The sequence below is a fragment of the Ictalurus punctatus genome, chromosome 3, assembly GCF_001660625.3.
Source record: "Ictalurus punctatus breed USDA103 chromosome 3, Coco_2.0, whole genome shotgun sequence".
NCBI classification, from domain to species: domain Eukaryota; kingdom Metazoa; phylum Chordata; class Actinopteri; order Siluriformes; family Ictaluridae; genus Ictalurus; species Ictalurus punctatus.
Window position 1 is genome coordinate 27,957,865 of NC_030418.2, and position 20,634 is coordinate 27,978,498.

The 20,634-nt window shown below is 39.3% G+C and overlaps 3 protein-coding genes across 4 annotated transcripts in view; 2 read left to right on the forward strand and 1 right to left on the reverse strand.

The window, feature by feature from the left end:
• zdhhc5a (zinc finger DHHC-type palmitoyltransferase 5a) overlaps positions 1-2,274 on the forward strand; it is a 35,252-nt gene extending 32,978 nt beyond the window's left edge. Inside the window, exon 12 of one of the 2 annotated variants that reach the window (XR_006982153.2) lies at positions 445-584. Coding sequence is in view for 1 of the 2 variants with exons in the window: in XM_017463100.3 (XP_017318589.1) it covers positions 445-676 (232 nt within the window). In the remaining variant the exon portion in view is untranslated. Of the gene's footprint in view, positions 1-444 lie in introns of both variants that reach the window. The other variant, XM_017463100.3, reaches the window with a different exon arrangement.
• On the reverse strand, positions 1,160-11,351 carry tmx2b (thioredoxin-related transmembrane protein 2b). The gene is made up of 8 exons (XM_017463122.3): positions 10,952-11,351; positions 10,465-10,525; positions 8,087-8,200; positions 6,923-6,999; positions 6,634-6,740; positions 6,440-6,505; positions 6,188-6,317; positions 1,160-5,679 (listed from the first exon to the last, which is right to left on the reverse strand). Exons 1-8 carry the CDS (start codon positions 11,138-11,140, stop codon positions 5,500-5,502), a joined length of 924 nt encoding a protein of 307 aa, XP_017318611.1. The 5' UTR covers positions 11,141-11,351; the 3' UTR covers positions 1,160-5,499.
• Positions 11,352-11,434: 83 nt separating this feature from the next.
• Positions 11,435-18,880, forward strand: med19b (mediator complex subunit 19b). The gene is made up of 6 exons (XM_017463127.3): positions 11,435-12,082; positions 13,083-13,205; positions 13,362-13,495; positions 14,787-14,883; positions 14,997-15,091; positions 18,448-18,880. Exons 1-6 carry the CDS (start codon positions 11,869-11,871, stop codon positions 18,511-18,513), a joined length of 729 nt encoding a protein of 242 aa, XP_017318616.1. The 5' UTR covers positions 11,435-11,868; the 3' UTR covers positions 18,514-18,880.
• The last annotated feature ends 1,754 nt before the right edge of the window (positions 18,881-20,634 follow it).

Sequence of the window (20,634 nt, forward strand, 5' to 3'; positions counted from 1 at the left end):
TGGACCTCTCACTTTATCTCAGCCTTTTCTGTCCCTCTTCCCACCTTTTGGTTTCCTCTCAAGCTTATGCCATTGTTGGGTTCTTTCTAGTTTGCTTGCTCAGCAAACAGTCATGTAGTGCATGTAGTGTTCTCATTATACCATTGGTGTTTGTGTTTTGTGCAGTGCTTTGGTTTTGTTCTCTCGGGTAGGGAGATGGTGACAAAATCTTTATGCAACTGTGATTTGATGTTTGTTTGTTTGTTTGTTTGTTTGTTTGTTTGTTAATTCATTCAAAGGCATTCATCTTTTTTTTTTTTCTCTCTCTTTTTTTTTTTTTTTTGTTTTTTTTTGTTTTTTTTTGTTTGTTGCATGTCCTGTCGACATTGAAAGTTTGGCTTACAATGACATTTTGTCAATTCGTATTAATCCAGCAATATTTCTCTTTCTCTCTCCGCCACTCAGGGACGAGATTCAGATGAAATCTTATATTCGGACAAATGGGCAGCCTAAATCGCCTCTTCCTCAGTCTCCTTCTTCGACTGCCTCTTCCCCCTCTCATCCAGTCAGTGTCTCTACACGACCAGGACAAGCCTATCCCAGTGTTGGCTCTTCTCAGAGCCCCATCAACAAGCCTGGAGGTGGGGTGAAGAAGGTGACGGGTGTCGGAGGGACCACTTATGAGATATCGGTTTGAATGGGCAGCTGTTTGACCAGTCCCGTGTCAACAGCTGAGCCATGGACCTAGCTGCCTCCTCTACTCGCTCAGTCAGGGTAGAGATTCACTACACTGTTGGAAATGTGTTGAACACAAAAGACATTTATTTAAAAAGTTGGAGTGAAAGAAGGGCTCCAGACCTGTGCTTTACTTTTATACATGGGAAAAGTTTGAGAAAGCTGACCTGCTGATGTTTGGTCGGATAAGACACTGCGGAGGAGGGGGAGGAGAGTTGCTTATACAATTCCTGGACTTCCTGACTTGCCATTAATGAGGAGGTGTGACACTCAACTTTGGCAGATGACTGGACTGCCTTGACAAATCTAATTAAGACAAAGGTTGCTTTATGTCCGTTGTGTAAATCATAAATTGTATGTTATGTATAGAGAAAAAAAATTACATTTTCCCCCAGGGGTTTTCTCCAAATGGTTGGACTTAATGGCATATTGTTGCCATTTTGCACCACTGTGATTGGCTCATGACCATTCTACTCCGGTGCATTAACCAATCAGAAGCGGAGAAGTAATAGTGGGTAATGAAATGGTCTAAATTGTTGTTCATTGAGATGATCCTTTTCGAGAGAGTGTTTTCGAGCAATGGCCTTGGAAATCAATGAGAAACATTTTTATTTAATTTTTCAGTCTTATTTTATATGAATTTATAAATAGCTGTTGATATGATCAAGCATTGCAGGTGTGATTGAGTAGCACAGGTTTAAGACAGTTTCTGTGATCCACACGTTAAGGATTAAGATCAGAGAATCTCACTGAAACATGCTTTACTCGAATGCACCCTTTTGTTTTTGTTTTTTACTAGTGCTGATGAGATTTGTATCCAGTTTGGGTTTTTAACCAATCAAGTGGGTGGGAAGGGAGACTCGTTTAATTTTGAATGACTGTTGCTAAGACCACTCTGTGGCTGAGTCTGTCTCCAGATTAAGACAAGCCTCAGAGTCAGCCAGGTGAATCCTATGTAACGTAACACTCAGCCCATGAAATGTAGCATCTGAATACACATGACACACAGGTAAGCGCATTTTGTGGGATATATTTTCAGAGTTACCTTGTAAAGTCTGTCTGTGAGATAGTGTCTGCTTTGGTTTATCAATTCCTGTTGAAGAGACTCTCTCAAATGCCCTTGTCTAGCTGAGCAGGTAGAGAATTTCGGTGGGTGGGAAACCAGTGCACTTGGATTGAATAATGGTTGAACCAGTCAGTAAGTGACTGCTGTAGTTATGAATTATAAAATGCCTTTTTTAATTTAATTTTTACTTTTAAAAAAACAAAAAATGTTGTGGATATTTTGCAAGCTTTGTGTTTCAGTGATTCCTCAAATTGTTGGCGGCTTTGGATTGAAATGTAGATCACGTTTGTCCATTCAGGTGGATAAGAGTTTTGACAGCCGCTTCAGCAGCTAGTCAATTCCATATGAGAATAAAAAGAAAAACAGGAAATATCTGCTATCTGGATCAGTATGTTAATTAAGAAGGAAAATGTGTACTGTATAGCTGTGTGTGAGTGAATGTGAGTCTGTGGGTGAGTGTGATTGAGCATTGTTAATAAACACTTTATAAAGTATTTGAGCATTAGACTGGCTTGATAATTTATTTAGAATACATCATTTTGAACATCAGTTTTCTCATGTCTCCAGTGGTAATATGCACAACGAACTGATTCACTGTTCAACCCAAAAGACTTGACAAGGTCTGAACCCATTGCTGTAGATCCGTTCAGCCCAGTTTCTCAAAAGCGTTGCACAATTAAGATCATTTGAACCGGTAGACATAGTGCTCAGTTTGATCATCGCTTTGCCATTAAACTATGATTTTTTTATTTTTTTTTTTTGGGTTGGTTTTGGGAAACTCAAACCTTGATCTCCACCAATTCTCAAGAAAATAAATTTAGTTTAAATAAAACGTACTACAGCACCATATCAAGGGTTTTATGCCATTTCACACACTGATGTCCTCCTGTGCAGCACTTAAACCTGCTTACCTTTAGCGATCTACTGAATAACACACATCCTTACTGAATAACACTCCTCCAACCAGTACTTAAAAGGATTATTCAAATATACATTCAGCTTATTGTGGTTAACAAGGTCACCACTAGGGAGAACTATCTATTAGAACCTCCTCTTCCAAACGTCTCCAGGAGCTGTTGAATCTTAAGCAGCTGGGAGGAGGTGGTTTTGGTACATGGTTATTTATTTATTTTACATAATGCTATAGTATTTCAAGGCTCTGCGTTTTTCATTGTAAATTATGCCACTACTTTTGTTTGAGCCACTGTGTTGACCCTATTGCCACCTGTGTTTCTAGCATTGATGTGTCCTGATGGTCTGCTGAAGACTTTTCTGAATTTCATTGGTCCATCAGGTTTGTGAGCCACTTTGAGACAGCAAAGCTGTTCAGTGTATTATTAAGGTAGGTTCACACACAAGTGGTACTGCAGAACTTTAGCTGTCTCACTTATTTGTAGAGAAGTCTTGCACTGATCTTTTAAGGGTGTTCACTCCCTTAGCAACTATAGTAGCAATTAATTCTTCCATTTTTGAACAATTTATCAGACTGTAGACATCTTAATTTCCTACTTCTGTTTGCTCTGAATCTCTGTCAGAATTCTATTGTGAAGAGCAGGTAGACAAAATAGTGCCTAGTGTTTTTTCTAACAATAACCATACACATTTAACCACTGGTTTGACAGGGATATGGCAAAGTAATCATGTATGTTTGCTAAATAACTCTGTTCATCACTTGGATCAAGATCAGGTGCAATTTTAGGAGCCATTCATCGTGAATAATTCCAAAGGGTTCACAAACTTTCTCAGAAAGATTTATGTGCAAACACCAATACTGGCCCCTTCAGGCTGGTTCTGTTCATTTGAATTCAGGTGAAAGGTGAGGAGCATTTTGTCTTTACTGAGCTTTGAATGACGTTTTTGGTCATGATTATATGAGGTAAAGTATTCCCATTGTTATTCAATCTGTCTTAATCTAATGATCTGAACAAATTTAAACCATAACATGAATGGCCTTGTGTTTGAATTTGGTGTAAATGCTCAGTTTTATGCAGAAACTGTTTGCGGCATTATGTTTTCAGGATATCTGTACAAGATTCTCCTTAGCACGATATCTCAAGAACAAGTGGTTGAATGTTTGTATAATTTCTGTGTAAGTATCACTGTAACCAGCAGATGAACTGATTAGATTTTGAAACTGATCCAAACACTGTCAAGGTCATGTATCTTAAATTGATTCCTCCCTGTTTAAGGTATATCTTAGTATATTTGTATTTAATACATACAAATTAGTAACAAGAAGGACGCGTCGGCATCGAGTTATGCTTGGCATTTCCTCATTCCATGTTATGACAATGTTTTTTTTTAATCAATCCATGAAATTACACCAGGTTTCAGACGAAAAACTGCCGCCTTCATTTACACGAACAAACCATTTGGATAAGTGAACCGAAGTTGTATAAGAGGATTCTTGTTTGTCTGGTTGTGAGCAATGTTTCTTCAAAATAGCAAACCAGAATAAATCAATTCTACTTTTTGGATCATTTAAAGTTGTCAGGTGGTGAGCAGATGTATTAGAATAGACTTGGAAAACATTTGTGGGGATAAAGAGGTCACATTAGTCATTACCATAACATTGTGTAGAATGAAATGACCTCCACTTTAAACATACTAGGGTTTAGGACACAAAGTAGAACTATGGAGGAGGACTAAGCTTTGTGTGGATTTTTAATTTTTATTTTTACTGGAATGCCAACATTCATCCAAAACCTCTCCCAGCATACAATCTGAGTCACATCCATCTGCAATGGAGTTAAACACTATACAGTAACTGTGGTTTGGAATGAAGTCAGAATCAGTCGGTCACTAGGGTGCATGCAGCATACAGTTGTGTGTGTGCAATCTAACTGAAATTATGTCCCGTACAAGCGTGGGTATGTAAGTCCACTGACTGCAGGATGACCTGAAGGAAAGCAGAGAAAAGCAATGGGTTGGTTTTGCAAAAATGCCAAAACATCCCACAAGCTTCCATTTTTCACAAGATGGAAAACGCAGAGATGGAAGCATCAAGCCAAGCTGACACAAATATTTACGACTGTGCAGCTTCAGCAAATGCTAGATGTTCGAATAAAAGAGGTCTGTGGCAGAACATCAAAGCTTTGAAAATATCATCTCATAACAGTTGATGCTTTGGTCACAGTTAATACAGAGCTGTTGTACCCTTCAGATAAAACAAGGCTGTCATACAGAAATGTAATGGTAAACACCTTTTGTTACCAAATGAGTACCACAAAGCAATCAGACAAATACATGGACAAAATTACTAAATGTCCAAGAAAAAAATAGAAAAAGTAGGAGTTAACAAAAAAGGAATGAAGTTTAGAATTCCATTAGTAGTCAGTAATAATTTAAAAGCAACTACTTACAAAATATACCATTAAATTAATCAATAACGATCTCATTAACTCATTAGAGGTAGGATGCATGAAATGTTAAATTTGGTTAAAATGAAAAACACTCACCAGCAGGTGAGCCAGCACAATATCTCACTTAACCCCTAAAGGATGGATGTGGATGGTTAAGTGTTCTTAAACAGCATTATTCAGCACTTTTCAATTCAATTCCATTCATTTAGGTACAAGTTTGATTATAGGTGGTTCCGACAAAAAAACAAAACAAAAAATTCAATCATGTTCCCACACGACTCCGGACACTGCACGTCACTGAGTGTGTGAATAAACCCATACAGTTCTGCTGTGATGTCCCAGTGTTCTCTCCCAATCTTATTTGTCCTTCTTGCTCTCTCTCTCCATCTCTGCAACTTCTGCCTCGGGTTCCTCGTCCTCCTCAGGCACTGGGGGGAACTGCGACTCACTGGGCTCGTTCCTCTCTCCTTTCGTCTTATTTAGTTTCTTCGATTTCTGATACAGCTCATTTAAATTAAACTCTCTGATGATGTTCTCCTGAAAATGAGGAGTGTGTTCAGAATCAGGGTGAGTGCTGTGCACTGGTCTTCTGACATGTACGACATGATACAATAATTAAGCTGTATTTAACCTGCTAGGCCAGTGAACAGACGAGAGGAGTGGACAGTTACACATCTACTCTACTGTACTGAACTGTAGCTGTACTGTAAGTGTTAACTCATTATAAACATAATTATGAATGACACAACTTGTATTTGACAAAGATTACGTACAGATTTTATTTTTAGAAATGTTTTAACTTACTGTATCTCCGCCTGCATTACTCAATTACAAGACATGAGCTTTTCACTGCAACTTAGGGCAAGAGGATTTTCTTTCTTTTATTTGATTATTTTTTTTATTAATTACACTTTAAACTGACTCTCTTTTGACCGGATAGAAATTTAAGGTGTGTTTACCTTAGTGACCTTAGCATGTTTACGCTATTTTAGATGAGGGGTACAGATGATTTTTTCCATTGTGTGGTAATGCATTATGTATTCACCTCAGTGAAGCTCCAAGACACTGCTCGTCCTTTCTTGTCCACCTGGGGGCGTCTCATAACTTCTTTCCCTCCCTGAAAGAGCACCAGAGACGGCAGCTGCTTCGAGAGAGGAGATGTGCTCACCTTGTACCTAAGACGATTATGATGACAATTTAAAAAATGAATCGCATCAGGACATTTGAAGCATCTAAAATACATTTTCCTATCAGCATAGCTTTGAAATTGACACGAGATTTAGAAAGAGTTGATTACTTCTTAGACACATCGCCATAACGGCCCACGTCCACTTTTCCGAACTTCAGCCCAGCACAGCTGTACCTGGTGGCAGAAGAACTGGAGTTAGAATACTTATCTATTATATGATGCAGGTAAACAAGTTTACACATTTAGAATGATGTGCAGCACAAAACAGTCAGTGTATCTTTTCTGTTGTGACTCGGCCTTACTTCAAGGACAGATCAGCGTAAACGGACGCAAAAGACTGACACTCGGAAGACCAGTTCGCAAAGAACTCCACAATCCAGGTCACACGGTTGTCTCTTTCCAATTCCTCCTGAAGACCAAAAGAGGACATATACTTTATCACACAGAATTAAGGTTTGGCATTAATATCAACTGTACATGTTCTGTCTAGTAAATTATTGTGGTGTGTGTGTGTAATAGGTTCAGAAGCAAAGGTCCTCAAAGTCCTGACTGAAGACTTCTATGTGTACTGGTGCTTAAAATGGTTCTCACATCTATGGTCTTATCACTGAAGTACTTGATGTACTCGGGGCCCATGTACAGAGGAGGCTTGCAGGTCATGAGGAACACTGGAAGAACACGAATGAGCAAATAGTATGTTAAAGATCAAGGACAATATATTTCACCCAGAAAGAATTGTTATCCAAGAGCATGTTTATTTATAAAAAAAAAATAATAAAAAAAAAGCGTGCTTAAACATAACACAATAGAATTATAAAATAATATAATCAGTGTTGGACAAGCCACTATGACAATGTAAGATTAACTACAGGTTTCTACTCCAGGGTCTAATGATGTGCTGCTGCAGTTGCCACAGAGCTAATAATCAGATATGGAAACTTTAACACACATCAAAAGTCCAATTTAAACATAAGTAGATAGTAAAGTAGAGCTTGAGAGAGAGAATGTAAACTCAGTCAAGCTTGCAAAACATAATTTGTTAATTTAAAATAGATTGAGTACCAGTTATTTCTCAAAATCATAATCAACATGCAAGGTTTATTTTCTGAATTGTGTTTTTGTGCATCAAGCCTTCTAGCACCTATTACAGCAAAGACCTTATTGTCTCTCTCTTCCTCCCCCTACTGTACATTTAAATACCACTGTGTTTGTCGTAATTAGCACGAGTAAACAAGTAACAGATTAGATTAGATCATTAATTAACTAGTTTTCTTAATTTAAAGACACTGTTCATAACTCAACAAATATGACAGATCACCTTGGCATGTCATCACATCTGCAGGCCTTCAGCCTCTCTGAGGAGACCCCATGAAATACAAATGCTGTTTACCTTCGAGTGTCATTTGCTTGAATGTAGCGTTTGGTTTTTGGTGCACATAAATGATCCAACCAATCAAACTGTCAAATCCAATCATGACAGTCATTACTATGGTTCTTGAACTGGAAATAATACTGCATGAGCTATTGCATGGAAAAAAAAAATCCTACACATACACTGCCGCTATGATGCACTGTACATTTGGAGGTCTTTTTACGTCCTTCACGCTTCACTCAGAGCATCAAACACCGCAATACAGATGAGGTTGTGCTGTGTGGGGTTTGAGTGACATGCTAGTGTGGACTGAAACGTTGGTTAATTTTGGGGACAAAATTCTTTGTGTGAATTGGCCTCAAGTGGGCAAGTTGTGTACTGACCGATGCACAGGGTAAGGTAGAGCAGTCCCATGCGAATATCCAGTCTGAAGAACAGGATCACATTGGCCACTTTACAGAAGAGGATGATGTTCCCCACATGCTGCTCGACAGTTACTGCATAAGAGAAGGAGCCAAAGTGGTAAGTGGGCAAGTAAAAGACAAAGAAAAACAGTCATGGGTGTAATTAGCTATCAGGTAGCGTTCATTTCGGACATTTTATTTCTTCACTGACCTCAGAACAGCTGAGGAGGATGCTTGAGGTTTGCTCATAGACTTCATTGCCCATTATGCTTAGCTCTCAAGATACTCTGCTACCAGATTTCTTGTTCAGAATGCAAACATCTGGCATAGCTATGACATACAGTCCTTTCTGAAACTACTGGAACAGCAAGGCCAATTCACATATATTTTTTGCTGTAGAATGAAGACATTTGGGTTTGAGATCAAAAGATGAATATGAGAAAAGAGCTTAGAAGTTTAGCTTTTATTTCCTGGTATTTATATGTAGATGTGTTAAACGACAGAACATACAAAATGTGCTATCAGACCACCCAATCTGTAGCCGAGCAAAAATATTAGAACATGTGACTGACAAGTGTTTCTTGTTACCCAGGTGTGTCCTGTTAAACTGATTGTTTAAAGTCCCCTGGGAAGTGCCTTGAAAACCAGTGTTATTCGATGTTTTGACTTAATATCCACTGAAACAGAAAGCCAGGGTGGGACATACCAAGTGGCCCCTCCACCTTTCAAAATAGCCAATAGCATTTAGCTTCCCTCACAGCCCTGGCTAAACAGTATTTGACAGTTAGTACCATGGATGTTAGGGGCGGGCCACTTCAGATTCTAGAGAGCATTTGATTGGACAGATAATCTGATGAGAAGCTGAAGTGTAGATCTATGTCAAAACTGACATTGAAAATAAAAATTGTTGATCCGTATTGGTGGTAGAGAAAGACTTTGAATGCATATATCTTCTAAATGTGAATTGTCATTGTTTTAGACAACACTAGCTCATAGATAACCTTAAGGCTAAAATATTCATACTAAAAGCCACTAAACTTCTATTTTGATTTCATGGGGACTTTAAACAATAAATAGCTCTGAATATCTATTCTTGGTTTTAGCCTTCAGTTTCACTCGTGAAGACTGCATTTGTTGTTAATAAACATAAGCCAACATGAAGAGCATAGAGCTGTCTGTAGGAGAATTTGGAATGTTCTGTAAATGAAAAACAACTGTTTCTGTATTTTACATTGTTTAGCACATCACATTTCAGGAGGAAAAAAAGCTGAAAGCCTAAACTCTCATCTCATATCCATCTCTTGATCTCAAACCCAAATGTCTTTGGTGTAGAACACAAACAACTGAACTGGCCTTGCTGTTCCCATAGATTTAGCGAGGACTGTAAATGTGCGAGAACAGATACGTTTACGGGGTGGTTTGTAAAACGTAAAAATTTTATTTCGACTCCTCAGAACATTTCTAGCCACGTCAACTTGCCAGTTGCAGTAAAATTAGCTGACTGAGGTTGGTCTACAAGCCCTTTCGTTGGATACAAATAAACAGTTAATGTTTGGACAATTTTAAGTTGTATTGTGTCTCATTATTCATTAAGAACATACGACAAGCATGACCAAATGCATTATGAACTATTGCAGTGGTATCATGTAACATAATTCAGAAATAATCAGGTAACAGGCTTTCTTGTAAACCAAAATCTTTAACTCAATAAAATTAAAATGGTCTAAAAGTTGTCAGAGCCGTTTGTTAGAATGGAATACCTCTAGGTTGGACTGCTGTAATTTGCTCTATCTGGGTTTGCCTAGAACAACTGTTGATCGTTTGCAATTGGTACAAAATGCGGCAGCCAGAGTACTGACTGGCACCAAGAAACGCGAGCACCTTACGGGCGGCTGTGGCTCAGGTGGCAGAGCGGGTGGTCCACTAATCGTAGGGTTGGCGGGTCGATTCCCGGCCCACATGACTCCACATACCGAAGTGTCCTTGGGCAAGACACTGAACCCCAAGTTGCTCCAGATGGCAAGTTAGCGTCTTGCGTGGCAGCTCTGCTGCCATTGGGGGGGTGTGCGTGCATGTGCGTGCGTAAAGCGCTATATAAGTGCAGACCATTTACCATTACACCTGTGCTCGCATCTCTTCACCAGTTACCGGTCAAGATACATATAGCTTTTAACATTTTGCGTTTTGTTTTGCCCAACAAGCTCAAGGGTCCTTGAAGCACAACTCCTTTAGAGAATAATAGTGTATACAGTAAACACAGCCAGTATTCACGACCACCTGCTTTAACGGCTGCAGTTGGACTTTGTTGTTATTTGGCTTCAAGTATTTATATGTAAACAAGGGAACGGAACACTTACTTGCTCTTCTGTTTTTCATCATGACTATAGCACTGAGAAACATCAGTATCTCCACCTCTCTCTGGAAAACAAAGGAAAATGTGGACATTAAACAAAAGTAGATCATTATAGGGATGTCTCATTAGTAAACACTGAAAGGCTAGACCTAGTGTACCTGCACCATTACTTGCACTGGGAGAAAAATAACTCAAATAAGCATTACCCATACAGTATAGTGGTATTGGTATACTGGTATTCCCACAGCCACCCAGTTATCATTAATTATTCTGTGTTCATCCACACCCAGCCCCATTCTCTCTGTATAAATAACTATCATGTCTCCTACACATTACATCCAGCATCAACATCTGCATCTGTTCCTCTCAGTACATGCAGGACTGTGTAATATATCAACAAAAACACCGAACACCTGAAGCACTAATCCTCCAAACGTGTTGTTTTGTCATTGCTTGAAAACATCTTTTGTTTATTGAAATGTCACACAAACCCAGTCGAAGTCGCAGGGGTTTCCGTCCTCTCTCTGCGTGGAAAGATGTTCACAGATTCCCGGAGTCTTGCGGACCATCAGGAAAGCCAGCGACATAAAAAACGACGCCACGTAATACGGCTTCAACAGCCATTTATACACCTGCGGTAAATGGTAGAGAAACGCGAAGAGAGGAGTCAGCAGCGCCATGTTCTTCCCAGAACGCTGTAAGTGCAGATGAAGGAAAGCGGCCCGTGTAACGCTGCTGAGGATTTTACGTCGGCGAAATCCTTAACGACGTTAATGTTAAAGGGACAGAGGTCAGTGCGGACGAAAGGTGGTGGTGGTGGTGGTGGGGGAGGAGCGATCATAGGCCGCGCCTCTTCCTCGCACGCACTGCGGATTGGTTAGTTTCACCTTACGCGCCGCGTGTTGTTTCGGAAACCGTTCGACACAGCGTTCTAGTGCACTTATTAGGGTGTAGAAGGCATTATTTCAGGGCACCTAGATAAGGGAGTACGAGGCCATTTGAGACTCAGAGTTGGTTGTAGGAAGACGTCGCTGCGGGCTTCCGTGTGTTTTGCCTACTGTAAGTGTTCGATAATACGCGCCTATTACGTATGTGTTCTAAACTTTCACTTAACAACGCGTAAATTCTGCACCGAAACAACAAGAAGAAGAATGTGGATAACAATAGTTTGAGTCCTGTAACCTTTGACATCACGTGCATCCTAAAGTATGTACGAATTGTGATTTTAATATGTATAATAAAATGTTATTTAGATATGTCGCAATATTAGATGTATTATGGTACAAACTATTAAACTACACCGAATACAGTAACCACTAAGAGCCTCAAGAAAGTCTTCTCACAACACGTCAAAAGTGATAGTTCATATTGTGGGGAGGAAAAAGAAAGAAAGAAACACATTTTAAACATGACAGAAATATTTTCATCGCTCTACGGACAAACTGAAGCCCAGGGACCTTCTGCGATGGGGTTCGGCCCCGGGAAACCACTTCCACCACCGGTCCCCCAAAACCCAGTGCACATGGCTGTGCCTATTCCACACCAACTTGTAGATGAAGGGCCTCCTCTCCGAAAACCTGCAGCCATGAACGAGCCCTTTTACTTAGTGCGAGAACTGCCAAGTGAGTACCTGGCTAGCCTTATTGTCTTAATCAGGCTTACTTTTTTATTGTTTACAAACAGCATCATCAACTATAATCATTAACACCATCACACTCCACTAGTGTGAGTAATTTTCAGTGTTTTACATGTTAGTACAGAGATAAACATCCATCCATTTTCTATACTGCTTATCCTACACACAGTTGGGGGGGGGGACTCCCAGGAAACTTAGGGCAGTAGGTGTGTGACACCATCACACCCATAGCAGGACAGGCACACACACACACACACACACACACACACACAGACAGAGTTTGGAAATTGCATGTCTTTGAATTGGGGGAGGAAACCGAAGTAGCCAAAGGAAATAACCAAAGCACAGGGAGAACATGAAAACTCACACACAGGGGAGGGATTTGAACCCCCAACTGTGTCCCCAGCGTTAAGCATTACACTGATTATTCCAAAAAGGCACCTAAATTACGGGTTCCTGCTCTCAACACACCTCAGCCAGCTCTTTAACGCCTCTTGTTGGGATGAGAAAAAACTGAGAAACTTATTGACAGTCAGGCTCGAAGACTGGAGCAGGTAACTGCTGACATAAACAGACTGGTTTATTCATTTGTTCATATCCAGTTCCTGCTTCATCAGCAGTGGATCCTATACTGGGAACACTGGGAATGAGGTGGGAATGCATCCATCCTGGATGGGATGCCAGTCCATTGCAGAGCACTACACACACACACACACACACACACACACACACACACATAGATGTACATAGGGGCAATTTTTCAGCCAGTCCTCCTACTGGGATGTTGTTGGGAAGCAGGAGGAAACCAGAGACCCTGGAGGGAACCCGTGCAACACCTGAGCTCAGGATGGAACCAGGGACCCTGTAGCTGTGAGACTGCAATGGCTTAAATAACTCAACACTTTTGTTACGGCTGCAAACGTATGTTGACGAGTCTATTATTTTTGTTTCCACAATGTCCCACTCTTATATTTCTTCTTCCTTAGTGGAAACTGAGCTGACTGGAAACACCAACCTCATTACACACTACAATCTGGAACATGCATACAACAAGTTTTGTGGCAAGAAGGTGAAGGAAAAGCTCAGCAACTTTCTCCCAGAACTACCTGGTGAGTACATTTAAGATTAATGTGAAATCAGTGGTGCAGAACATGTTAGTACTCATACTTCATCATCATCCCTCCATATATGAGCAACAGGCATTTTCTGGAAATGGGGAATGTTGCCTTGATATGCCTTGAAGTTATGATGATTCCTTTTCCTAGGTATGATAGACACTCAAGGTCTTCAGGATGGAAGTTCTTTGCGCTCCCTTATTGAGAAGCCACCGGTGTGCAACAACTCCTTCAGTCCTCTTACTGGAACCATGCTTACTGGGTTCCGACTACACACAGGCCCTGTAAGTGTGGCTTTTTTATGTCAGTCTGACAGCCTTCTTTGTGATGTGCCATATTTTTACATGGTCTGGAAGTGCTCTTCTTTAGGATCTACTATTAAACACAAAACTTTTTCAGCTATTTAGTTAATTAGTTTAGTAAAAAAAATTTATGCAAGGTAGTAAAAGTGTATATGTAGAGAATAAACCCCCCCTAAAACCGTGCTGGTGTGATGCGGCCAGATTAAATATTACCACCCTGAAGTTAATTATTTTAAATTACTGAATGACCTGAAGTGTTTTAGTTGTCTTATACCACAGCAATTCATACGCCATACTTTTTTATCCATTTATAGTTACGTTGAATGGTGTGGAACATCCATGATTTAAGTGAGTTCCTGTTGTCATTTATGTCATAACAGATAGAAAGACGTCCCATAATGTTCTCTTGAAAATGCAGCCTGTTACCGAGAAGCAAAATGCAGTGCAATGCAACTGTTCTTAAAACTTGCCAGTGGTGGAAAACTTATCAAACTTTATCTCTGACAATTACAAAGAAGCTTTGTCATTGTTAAATTGCAACACTTTAAGTTTTATTATTATTATTATTACTAGTCTTAAATTTTGTGGAGTATCTGCAATACTAGTCCCTGTGAATTAGTTGTTTCTGTAGAAATGGTAACATATGCACTTGTAAGGAAATTATGAGGTTATTTTAGTGTAATGGCTCTCTTTTATATATATATTCACGTTTTCTGCCTCAGTGTTTTTCAACACAATCATTTAAATCATTAAAAATTAGTTTACATGGAATAATATATTGTTTTTAAATACCCAAGAAACAGGTAAATTGGCCTAGGAATGTTTTTCTACAGTAGTGTTGCATTAAGAAACTGGTTTAAATAATAATATATTGTAATATATTTTTTTATTTATGTATTTATTTATTTATTAATAAAAATATTAATACCCAAATATTTAACACTTAAAAACAGTGAATCAGTGAATTGACTCCAAAGCTTTGGGTTGAACAAACCCAAGTGCAGCTTACACTTTTGATAGAGCTGCTGTTGTAGAAAATTAATCAACACTTTCTGGCCAGTCAGATTTGAAAATTCAGCACCGCTGTGGTATAACAGTAATTCAGTTACGCTTGGTAGGGCATAATAGGGCTCTGTATTAGCGCTCTGTACCAGTATTCTGACAAGCAGCATATATTTTCCTTCAAATGTCAAATGGAAACACGAGCATTAACTAGCATATGCTGTTTTGATTTGTTTTGTTTTTCTCTCCACACTGCCTCGACATCCTCAAGCTTCCCGAGCAGTACAGACTGATGCACATTCAGCCCCCAAAGAAGAAGAGCAAACATAAACACAGACACCACCGACCCCAGGACCCCTTACCCCCAGGTATCAAGTCTCTCACTATCACTTCATACTATCACTGTTTATTTTAGAATTTTGACTTTACTGCAGATATTTCACTTTTGCTTAACCTGTTTTTTTGGTTCTCTGTTTAACAGAAACACCGTCAGACTCAGACCACAAGAAAAAGAAGAAGAAGAAGGATGATGATCCTGATAGAAAGAAAAAGAAGAAGGATAAGAAGAAAAAGAAGGTTTGTAAGATGTCTTGAGTGTGGAGAATGAAGAGCTGTTATTCAGAAACTTGCTTTCAGTAATAGGACACCATAAAAAATAGTTAGTGTTAATAAATTAAGCCAATAAACTTAATTATAGGACAGTGCTTTTGAATTCTTGAAGCTGATTCATCCACATAATCTAAGACTCATAATAAACCCAATTTAAAAACATGCTTTAAAACATATAATCGTTCGGTCCGTACATTGCAGTTGCACGGAATAGTTTTACTGTAACGTAGGTTATTACTGGGACCAACTTATTTCACTGACATTCTTTACTTATTGGAAAATTGAAATCATTGGGAAATTGTATTAGGGGAATAACACTTTGGGACATATCATTATGTAAGTAATAACACATGACAGACCATGCTTTATACAAAAATAATGCATGCCAGTTCCATTTCCCCGACTACAAAGTGCATCTCTCTCTCGCTCACACACACACACACACACACACACACACACACACACACACACACACACACACACACACACACACACACACACATATAAAGCTCAGCCTGTCATTTTACTGAGAAAACGGAGGAAATGTAAAGCGGTACCGAGACAGAGAGCGCAAGACTAAGAGTCAACAGAGACTTCCAGAAATATCAAATAAACATCTAACAAAAAACACCACATCAACAGTTGTAAGAATTACTTTGTTAAACAAAAACTTGTTTTTTAAAAATCTGTTCATTAGATTAGATTATGTGGAGCGTCTGCTGTTCAAGTCCCTGTGTTGTTATAAAAATAATAACATATTAGAACAAGCGCATTAATATTAACTACCTGTGCTGTAGTCAGAAAATAATGCACACTTTCTGGCCAGTCAGATTTGAGCATTCATAATGGAAAATAATAACATAGTCGTGTAAAAAACTAAGTACACCCCATGGAAATTGTTGGGTTTTATTGACATATTTGGCCAAGCAAACATTTGATCATCTTTGAATCAGTGCCTATTAATAAAGTTGATATATTTGAACAAAGCCACAAGGATATTGAGCTTTTTCATTCATTTATTCAACAGAAATATCAATAGATGTAATATTCTTCTTTGGCCTCAGAAGCTAGTATTGTCCCCTTTAGCAGAAATCATTTCTTTTGCATAATTGTCCACTAGTCTCTGACATCGGCTTGCTGGAATTTTTGACCACTCAAATCATTTGGAGATCTTTTTAAATCCCTTGCCAGACTCATAGGCCTCCACAACCTTTTTTTCCTGAAGGCTTTACAGATCTCTTCAGATCTTGGCATGATGACACGACACACCTCAATAGCAAAGGGAACACCAGATGCTAGATATGAGAGGGGTATAAATAAGACAGGTTCCACCTGCACTCCCTAAGCAGGTTCTAATCACTGGCACACAATCCTGAACACCTGATTCTAATTTTATGGATTTGAAGGTGTGATAAATGTAAGGGTGTACTTACTTTTTCCATTTGACTGCTCAGTCTTTTATGAATTTAAATTGTGAAAATTACTACAAATGTCAAGTTTATGTGTCATTTGATAGAATATCACCTTTATTAACAGGCACTGTTTCAAAGAGGATCAAATGTTTGCTTGTCCAAATACAGTGCATCCGGAAAGTATTCACGACGCTTCACTTTTCCCACATTTTGTTATGTCACAGCCTTATTCCAAAATGGATTAAATTCATTATTTTCCTCAAAATTCTACAAACAATACCCCATAATGACAACATGAAAGAAGTTTGTTTGAAATCTTTTCAAATTTATTAAAAATAAAAAACAAAAAAGCACATGTATATAAGTATTCACAGCCTTTGCCATGACACTCAAAATTGAGCTCAGGTGCAGCCTGTTTCCACTGATCATCCGTGAGATATTTCTACAACTTGATTGGAATCCACCTGTGATAAATTCAGTTGATTGGACATGATTTGGAAAGGCACACACCTGTCTATATAAGGTCCCACAGTTAACAATGCATGTCAGAGCACAAACCAAGCCATGAAGTCCAAGGAATTGTCTGTAGACCTCCGAGACAGGATTGTATCGCGGCACAGATCTGGGGAAGGGTACAGAAACATTTCTGCAGCATTGAAGGTCCCAATGAGCACAGTGGCCTCCATCATCCGTAAATGGAAGATGTCTGGAACCAGCAGGACTCTTCCTAGAGCTGGCCGCCCGGCCAAACTGAGCGATCGGGGGAGAAGGGCCTTAGTCAGGGAGGTGACCAAAAACCCGATGGTCACTCTGACAGAGCTCCAGCGTGTCTCTGTGGAGAGAGGAGAACCTTCCAGAAGAACAACCATCTCTGCAGAACTCCATCAATCAGGCCTGAATGATAGAGTGGCCAGGTGGAAGCCACTCCTCAGTAAAAGGCACATGACAGTCTGCTTGGAGTTTCCCAAAAGGCACCTGAAGGACTCTCAGACCAAAGATTGAACAAAGATTGAACTCTGTGGCCTAAATGGCAAGCGTCATGTCTGGAGGAAACCAGGCACCACTCATCACCTGGCCAATACCATCCCTACAGTGAAGCATGGTGGTGGCAGCATCATGCTGTGGGGATGTTTTTCAGCAGCAGGAACTGGAAGACTAGTCAGGATCGAGGAAAATATGAATGCAGCAATGTACAGAGACATCCTTGATGAAAACCTGCTCCAGAGCGCTCTGTACCTCAGACTGGGGCGAAGGTTCATCTTCCATCTTTAACGACCCTAAGCACACATTCAAAATAACAAAGGAGTGGCTACAGGACAACTCTGTGAATGTCCTTGAGTGGCCCAGCCAGAGACCAGACTTGAACCTGATTGAACATCTCTGGAGAGATGTGAAAATGGCTGTGCACTGATGCTCCCCATCCAACCTGATGGAGCTTGAGAGATCCTGCAAAGATGAATGGGAGAAACTGCCCAAAAATATGTGTGCCAAGCTTGTAGCATCATACTCAAAAATACTTGAGGCTGTAATTGGTGCCAAAGGTGCTTCAACAAAGTATTGGGCAAAGGCTGAATACTTATGTACATGTGCTTTTTTGTTTATTTTTAATAAATTTGCAAAGATTTCAAACAAACTTCTTTCATGTTGTCATTATGGGGTATTCTTTGTAGAATTTTGAGGAAAATAATGAATTTAATCCATTTTGGAATAAGGCTGTGACATAACAAAATGTGGAAAAAGTGAAGCGCTGTGAATACTTTCCGGATGCACTGTATGTCAAAAAAGCCAACTTTTTATTTTTTTTCACATGACTGTATCAATGCACCAGCACAGCCTTAAATGAATTAAAGGTTTTTAGCTTGATATCTAGTGTGTTATAAGATTGTTTTGCTGTTTGCTGTTTGTTCTCAGAACCGTCACAGTCCTGATCACCCGGGCACGACCAGCTCTCAGCCCAGCAGCAGCAGTCTGAGATAAAAGCACACAGGATGAGAGAATTCACTGTAAATAGCATTAAAAGACAAGTGGGGAATGCGGTTATTTTAAGAGTGTCTGTCTGTGTGTGTGTGTGTGTGTGTGTGTGTGTGTGTGTGTGTGTGTGTGTGTGTGAGTGAGAGAGAGAGAGGCATTGCAGTGCAGGCCTTTATTTTTACTTGTGTATGCTACTTGTGCATTGTGTATATGCTTCAGCAAGACAACAAACCATATTGCAGCAAAGCATATTTGTTACATCAGTTAGTAATTGTATGTTTATTTATGCAATAATAAATTAATACAGACAAAATGTCATGGACACTGTGACACTGAACATCTTTCAAGTCAGTAAAACACTTTGCAATTTTTACTTTGCTTTGTGATTTATATTTCGCTTGATTTTTTTTTCCACTATTCATAAAATATTTACAAAAGTAAATATTTAAGAAAATATAGATCAAAAGGAAGGTCCAAGATATAATAAATGAGATTGAAAAAAGAAATCAGAACGGTACATGTGAATACTTGTGATGTTTGTTCACATTGTAGAAGGCACTTCTGATTACAGAATAAAATATAAAAATTCAATAGAAACCCTGATAACAAATCAACAAATAATAGCAGAGTGTGAAAAGTACATTGCATTTATTCATTTTATCCTAAATTCTTTGTAAAGGATGCAGAATCTAAATTGAAAAACTGTTCTATGCAGCTGAGGGTTAATCAGTAACTCTCTGGCTACCATGGCATTAAGCAAAAGCAGCAGCAGCCTTTATTTGTCACATATACATTACACCACATTGAAATTCACTTCTTTGCATATCAGAGTGCAGGCTCAGTCATGATACGGCACCCCTGGAGCAGACAGGGTTAAGGGCCTTGCTCAAGGGCCCAACAGTGGCAGCTTGGCAGTGCTGGTACCAAAGCCTTAACTATTGAACCACCACTGCCCCATTAGGCATTTTCAATAAAAAAAAAGTCTACGTAGTGCATCCATATGTACACCAGATATACCTGATTTCTTCTGTTTTGGTGTATGTCTCATGCTAAATTGTTTCAGAAATTTAAACAAAATCTAAGATAAAACAAAGGCAACCTGAGTAAACACAAAATAGTTTTTATCAAGCAAGAAGTTTATCCAATACCAACTAGGCCTGTGTGAAAATGTATTTGTATACATTTGTATACATGTATTTCCTGTAATTACTAATTCCCCAAATCTATGAAACTGCATTCATAATGAAGTTCAGCTGGACTCGACACAACCAGGTCTGATTACTGCAAACTATGTTCAATCGCACTATGCCAAAGTTGAAAGAAATTCCAGAAATGATGAGGAAGAAGGTGATTGAAATACATCAGTCTGGGAAGGGTTACAAAGCTATTTCAAAGGCTCTGGGACTCCAAAGAACCACAGTGAGGGCCATTATCTCCAAATGGAATACCTCCAAGAGCACAACAACGACTCATCCAGGAAGTCACAAAAGAGCCAAGAACAACATCAAAGGACCTACAGGCCTCTCTTGCATCAATAAGGGTCACTGTGCATAGCTCCACTATCAGAAAGACACTGGGCAAAAATGCCATCCATGGAAGTGTGGTGAGGTGAAAACCACTGCTAACCCAGAAGAACATTAAGGCTCTTCTGAATTTTGCCAAAACACATCTTGATGATCCTCAAACCTTTTGGGAGAATGTTCTGTGGACTGAGCAGACAGGGGTCCTGTTACATCTGGCATAAACCAAACACAGAATTCCACAAAAAGAACATCATACCTACGGTCATGCATGGTGGTGGAAGTGTGATGATGTGGGGATGCTTTGCTACTTCAGGACCTGGGCAACTTGCAATAATTGAGGAAAACATGAATCCTGCTCTCTACCAGAAAATCCTAAAGGAGAATGTCCGGTCTGCAGTACATAATTTGAAACTCAAATGCAACTGGATTATACAGCAAGACAATGATCCAAAGCATCCAGAAACATTTGGTTGTAGTTGTTGCTGCTAAAGGTGACACAACCAGATTTTACATTTAAGGGGGCAATTAGTTTATCGCTTGGGAGATAGGTGTTGGATATTTTTTTTTGTTTTGTTTTTTTTCAATAAAATAAATAAAAAGTGTA